This window comes from Corvus cornix, unplaced genomic scaffold, assembly GCF_000738735.6.
Source record: "Corvus cornix cornix isolate S_Up_H32 unplaced genomic scaffold, ASM73873v5 scaffold3, whole genome shotgun sequence".
In the NCBI taxonomy this organism is placed as follows: Eukaryota; Metazoa; Chordata; class Aves; order Passeriformes; family Corvidae; genus Corvus; species Corvus cornix.
This window is the reverse complement of record NW_024108688.1, coordinates 65,197-71,196: the sequence shown is the minus strand read 5'-3', so window position 1 is coordinate 71,196 and position 6,000 is coordinate 65,197. Positions and strand designations below refer to the sequence as shown.

Here is a 6,000-nt window from a genome sequence, read left to right as displayed (position 1 = left end):
AAGGGCACTGGGCCGGGGTCATCCCCCGGCGGGGTCTGCGCACCCCCTCTGCCCCCTCCCCAAATTCCCTCCCGGCAGCAGCAGGGGCTGGGGCAGGAGCCCTGTGGGGAGGGAAAAGGGGGTGACACCGGGATGGGGGGACACACACGCTATGGGGGGGACACGCACGGCCCCTGGGGACACCCCTCACCTTCTCCCACAGTGCCAGGAGGATGAACCCCAACATGGAGCCCCCAAAACCCCAGCAGCATCTTGGGGGGCAGGGTCTGGTGGCAGTTTTGGGGCTCTGGGGGATCACAAGCACCCCAAAACCCCCTCCCAGCCCCACAGCCACTCCCAGACCCCTCAAACCACCCCACAGCTCTGTGCCAGGAACCCCCCCAACCATTCCCTGCAACATAAATGACCCCAAGAACCACCCAAATTCTCTCCAAGACACACAGCCAAGGCAAGATCCCCAAAACTCCCTCAACGACCACCCCAAAAGCCCCCTCCAAGCACCACAAATGCCCATCAAGAGTGACAGAAGCCCCTCCCAATCCCCCCACGAGCCCCTCAATCCCCTCCCAGCCCCCCATGGCACTGACCAGGAGAGCTTGGTGGACAGGAACATCCCCAGCCAGGAGCAGCTCAGGCACTTCAGCAGCGATTTGGGCACTTTGGGGGGCACACCCCAAACGGGGAGACCCAGGCCAGGGACTGGGACAGACACCCGCAAGCCCTGGAGAACAGACAGGCTCAGGTGGACACGTTCTGCCAGCACAACTACGAGATCGTGGCCCCGTCTGCCCAGCCCATGGCCTCACAACACCCAAATCCTCCCGAATATTCCCCTGAACCCCAAATTCATCCCCAAATACCGGGAAAATGGTACCGCTTTGGATCTCTTTGTTTCATTTATTTATTTCTACCCCAATTTTGGTTGTTCCAATGGGATTAACATAGAAATTACTTAGGTTGCAAAAGACCTCCAAGATCATCCAGGATTGCTGGATGCCACCAGAAGAAACAACTGGACAGAGCAGGTGAGAATTTTTGGGCCGTAAACTCAACAAATCAGCTCTTCCCAATGAATCTCATGTTTCAGTCAGAGTCCCAATGGATGTTCCAGCCCCTGTGTTCACCCAGGTGCCTACAGGGATCCAGGAGGAGAACACCAGCCAGAGTTCTTCCCAAACTGGATCATGGGGAATGTGGGTCAGCAGGGCTCTGCCAAACGTGGGTCCTCTGCTGGGGGATGAAGCTGGAGTAGAGGATGAAGCTCTTCCTGCACTCGGGGCACTTGCAGGGCTTCCCTTACCGGTGTCTCCGTTGGTGTCTGCTCAAGTGAGAGCTCCTGGAGAAGCTCTTCCCACACTGGGGACACTCGTAGGGCCTCTCCCCAGTGTGGATGTGCTGCTGCCTGACGAGTGGAGTTGTGCTTGAAGCCCTTCCTGCAGTCGGGCAGCGGAAGGGCCTCTCCTCTGTGTGAATCCGCTGGTGCAGGAGGAGATTGGAGCTGGTCTGAAACCTCTTCCCACACTCGGAACACTCGTAGGGCCTCTCTCCCGTGTGGATGCGCTGGTGGACGATCAGGTGGGAGCTCTCTCTGAAGCTCTTCCCACATTCCCTACACTCATAGGGCCGTTCCCTAGTGTGGATCCTCTGGTGGGCAATCAGGTGGGAGCTCTGGCTGAAGCTCTTCCGGCATTCCACACACTTGTAGGGCTTCTCCCCAGTGTGAAGCCGCTCATGGACCACCAGGTCTGAGCTCTGGCTCGATCTCTGGCTGCCTTCCCGGCACAGGGTTGGTCTTTCCTCCTCAGAGCACCCTGGGCTGCGTTTGCAGCCCCTCCTCCTGCGGGGTCTCCGCGCTTTTTCCACCCCATTGGATTCCTGCACCATGGAGCCGCTCAAAACGGCCTCTTCCACCAGGTTCTCCTGCGGGGATTTGTCCTCCCTGGGCTCCATCCTCAGCTCCTTGTCTGGGGGAGGAAGGACAAGGAGAGGATGGGATTTGCCTCTGTGCCACAGGGAAGGGGAAGGAGATCCCCCCAGTCCGTCCCCAGCAGGACGGCGTCGGCAGCGGGGTTGTCCTGCAGCCGGGGGCGATGCTGGGCTGGGAGATGGAGCAGGAGAGAGGGGGAAAGGGGCCAGTGACTTCCTCCTCACCTGCCTGGGTGTCCCGGGGCATCTTCCTCTTCCTCGCAGCCTCCTCCTATATCTGACCAAGGTTTGGGAATGGGAAATCCTGGTCTGGGGGAAAACAAGGGATGAGCACATTGAGTTTGAAGGTCCCTCTGCCCAAGTCCATCTCTAGAAGCCACCAGGCATCGTGTGTCCATAAAAACCTGCTCAGGAAAAGCCTCCCAGGAGTTCCCTGTGGTCCCTCCCCTTTGGTGTTCAGGGTTCCCCCTGTCCCAGCTGCTGGGGGTCACGCTTGTATTGGGGGTCCCCCTCTCTACTTGGTCCCCGCCCTCCCCAGGCTGCTGGGAGTCCCAGGAATCCAAAAAGCTCCCCCCTCTTCTGTCTCCCCACTTAGGAATGCTGGGGGTGATTGGCTCCAAGGAGTCCCCCTGCCCCTCTCCAGGCTGTTGAGGGTCCTCTCCCATCCCTCCTCCTCCTCCTCCTGCCCCGTTCCCGAGCCCCTCGCAGCCCACGGGAGCAGCGGGGATGGAGCCAGGACAGGTCGGGATGGGCAGCGCGGGGCTCTCGGCTGCTCCCACCTGTTGGGGGCGGGGGAACCCGGCCCGGGGAAAAGGAGAGGGAAACTGGGAACACTGGGGGTTGTAGATCCAAACTGGGCCTTGCTGGGGACCCTGCGTGGGGACTTGCAGCCCTTGGGGCTCCTCTCGGGAGCCTGGAGAACCGGGAGGGGGAATGCAGAGAGGGCTGGGGGATGCCAGCAGTGGCACCACTGGCACTGACTGGTTTGTACTGGGATAACTGGAACCTTACTGGGGCCACTGGGAGTGACTGGGAATGACTAGGAGCATGCTGAGGGCAGCTGGGATATACTGGGAGCGTCTGTCAACCATACTGGGAACGACTGGAACCACAATGGGAACAATTGGGACCATGCTGGGGAGAAATGGGGCTACACTGAGGGCAACAGGGCATGACTGGGACCATGCTGGGAAGGACTTGGGTCATGTGGGATGTGACTGGGACTATACTGAATCACATTCAACTGGGATCACACTGGAAGGAACAGAGAGCAACTGGAACCATGGTGGGGGCAACTGGCATCCAACTGGGATCACGGTGGGAGCAGCTGGGCCCATGCGGAGGGAGACTGGGATCATACTGGACCCTACTTGGAGAAATTGGGACTGCACGGAGGGTGACTGGGAGTGGTTGTGAGACACTGGGATCACACTGGAAGCAGCTCAAGGCATCAGGGAGTGACTGGGAACATGCTGGGAGCAACTGGGATGCACTGGGAGAGATTGAAACCACAGTGGGGGTAAATGGGAGCAACTGGAACCACACTGGATGATAATGGGAGCAGCTGTGCCCATGCTGGGGTCATACTGAGATCCTGCTGGGACTGCCTGGGATCATACTGGGAATGACTGAAATAGTACTGGGAGTGTGTGAGAGTGCCTAGGATCCTACTGGAATCAGACTGGAAAGGTGCTGGCCGTGACTGGAACCATACTGGGAGAGACTTGGAGCCACTGGGCCCAGATTGGGAGTGACAGGGAGTCACTCTGGGCATGACTGGAATAATACTGGGAGTATCTGGGAGTGACAGGGACCATACTGGGGGTGACTGGGAGCAACTGGGATGATACAGGAAGTGGCAGGAAGTGACTGGAATTATACTGGAGGCTACTGGGATCATACTGGCATTGAGAGGGAGCAACTGGGATCAGGATTGGGGAACCTGGCATGATACTGGGAGTGACTGGGATCATCCTGGAAGTGACTGGAACCATACTGGGAGTGACTCTGGGTCCTATTGGATCATCCTGAGAGCCACTGGGATTACAGTGGCTGTCCCTGGAACCTGACTGGGGGTTATTGGGAGTTACTGGGCCCATGTTGGAAGGAAAATGTGGACACATTGGGAGCAATTAGGATACACTGGAAAGTACTGGAACCATGCTGAGGGGACTGAGACCACAACTGGGACAACTGGGACCATACTGGGAGCAGCTGGGACCACACTTTGGGACACTGACAGAAAGTGGGATAGCCCCAGAGGTAAGTAGGAGAAACTGGGAAAGACTGGGATCATTCAGAGGTAACTAGAACCTTACTGGGGACACTGGGAGTGACTGGGAATGACTAGGAGCATGCTGAGGGCAACTGGGATCTACTGGGAGTGTCTGTAACCATACTGGAGTGACTGGAACCACAATGGGAACAGCTGGCCTGATGCAGTGGATCTACACTGGGGGCAACTGGGTGTGACTGGGATCACACTGAGAGGGACTGGGACTATCCTAGGGGCAAATGGGATCATACTGGGAGGAACTGGGAAGAACTGCAACTACTCTGTAGGCAACTGGGTTCATACTGGGAGCACAGTGGGAGCAGCTGGATCCATAGTGGGTGAGACTGGGATCACACTGAGGGTGACTGGAATCATACTGGCATTGACTGGGAGTGGCTGTGAGCAACTGGAATCATGCTGAAAGCACCTGGGAGGAGGTGGGAGTGACTGGGATATACTGGGAGAGACAGGGAGTCACAGGGATCGTACTGGAGGCTCCTGGGGTCATGCTGGCATTGACACGGAGCAGCTGGGATCACACTGGGGGCCACTGGCATCATACTGGGAGTGAGTGGGAGTGACTGGGGTCATAGTGGGAGTGGCTACAATGACACTGGAATAATGGTGGGTGTGAATGGACCCTGACTGGGGGTTACTGGGAGCTGCCAGGCCCATGCTGGGAGCCACCTGTGCACACACTGGGAGGAACTGGGAGCAACGGGGAATGACAGGGTGCATGCTGGTGACAACTGGGATGTACTGGGAGTGACTGGGATAATATTGGGGGCAAGTGAACCATGCTGAGGCAACTGGGAGTGCCTGGGAATGACTACGAGAATGTTCAGCACTACTGGGATATACTGGGAGTACCTGAGACCATTTGGGTGGGTACTGGAAGCAACTGGGAATGTGCTGGGGGGAGCTGGGACCAAGCTAGGGGCAGCTGGGGCAAGTGGAAGTGACTGGGACCCGCGGCGGCACCAAGGCCTCGGAGCGGCTCCAAAGGGCCCCGCCCGCCGCCGCTCCCCGAGGCCTCGCCGCTGCTGCCGGGGATCGGACACCGCAGGCGGCCCCGGCCCCTTCCTCTTCTTCCTCCTCCTGCCGGGATTCAGCCCCCGCCGCCGCCCGGCTCCTTCTGCCGCTCCTGCCCGGCACGAAGCGGCGGTGCCGCTGACGGGGCCGGAGCGCGGCTGCCCCGCGCCTCAGGGCCGGGCCGGGGAGTGACCGCACGGCTGAGGAGGGACCCCCCGCTGGCCAGGGCAGGGACTGAGCCCATGGGAGGGACCCCCGCTGGCCAGGGCAGGGACTGAGCCCATGGGAGGGACCCCCCGCTGGCCAGGGCAGGGACTGAGCCCATGGGAGGGATCCCGCTCCGGAGCAGGGAAGGATTCCTGTCCCCGAGGGCGAAGCAGCGGCACGAACTGACCGCGATTCCCATCCCTTCTCCCTGCCCCGCTGGGCACAGCAGGGAGGAGCCGCGGATAAAGTGAAGTCCGGCAAGGAGAAAGAGGTCGGGGGAAGGTTCTGTACCGGGGTTTATTTTACTCCTCACTCTCCTGTTCTGATCCCCTCCGTCCCAAATCCAGTTCATCTCCCCACGGCGGGGCTCTTGTGGCCGCCATGGCGATCCCTGAGTGAGCTCTCCCTGCCCTTAGCCCGAGCCACGAGGACTCGGATCTGTTCCAGTTCCGTGCAATTCACGGGCATTTGGGGCAGCTGGAGCGAAGCAGCTGGAAAGCACAGCGGGCTCGAGAGGGACTCAAGCAGGGCAGGAGCCGGGGCTGCCCCGAGGGAGCTCT

The 6,000-nt window shown here is 59.6% G+C and overlaps 1 protein-coding gene across 1 annotated transcript; it reads right to left on the bottom strand.

The window, feature by feature from the left end:
• Positions 1 to 877: 877 nt before the first annotated feature.
• On the bottom strand, positions 878 to 2,356 carry LOC120412208 (zinc finger protein 3-like). Its single transcript, XM_039572554.1, has 2 exons — positions 2,152 to 2,356; positions 878 to 1,964 (listed from the first exon to the last, which is right to left on the bottom strand). The coding sequence occupies exons 1-2, from the start codon at positions 2,171 to 2,173 to the stop codon at positions 1,297 to 1,299; spliced, it is 690 nt and encodes a 229-aa protein (XP_039428488.1). The 5' UTR covers positions 2,174 to 2,356; the 3' UTR covers positions 878 to 1,296.
• Positions 2,357 to 6,000: the final 3,644 nt, after the last annotated feature.

Excerpts from the sequence above, each read along its gene's own strand:
- LOC120412208 (XM_039572554.1), bottom strand. The coding sequence starts at position 2,173 with ATGCCCCGGGACACCCAGGCAG. Across the intron at positions 1,965-2,151 it reads GCCCCGGGACACCCAGGCAG|ACAAGGAGCTGAGGATGGAG; the intron begins GTGAGGAGGAAG and ends TTCCTCCCCCAG.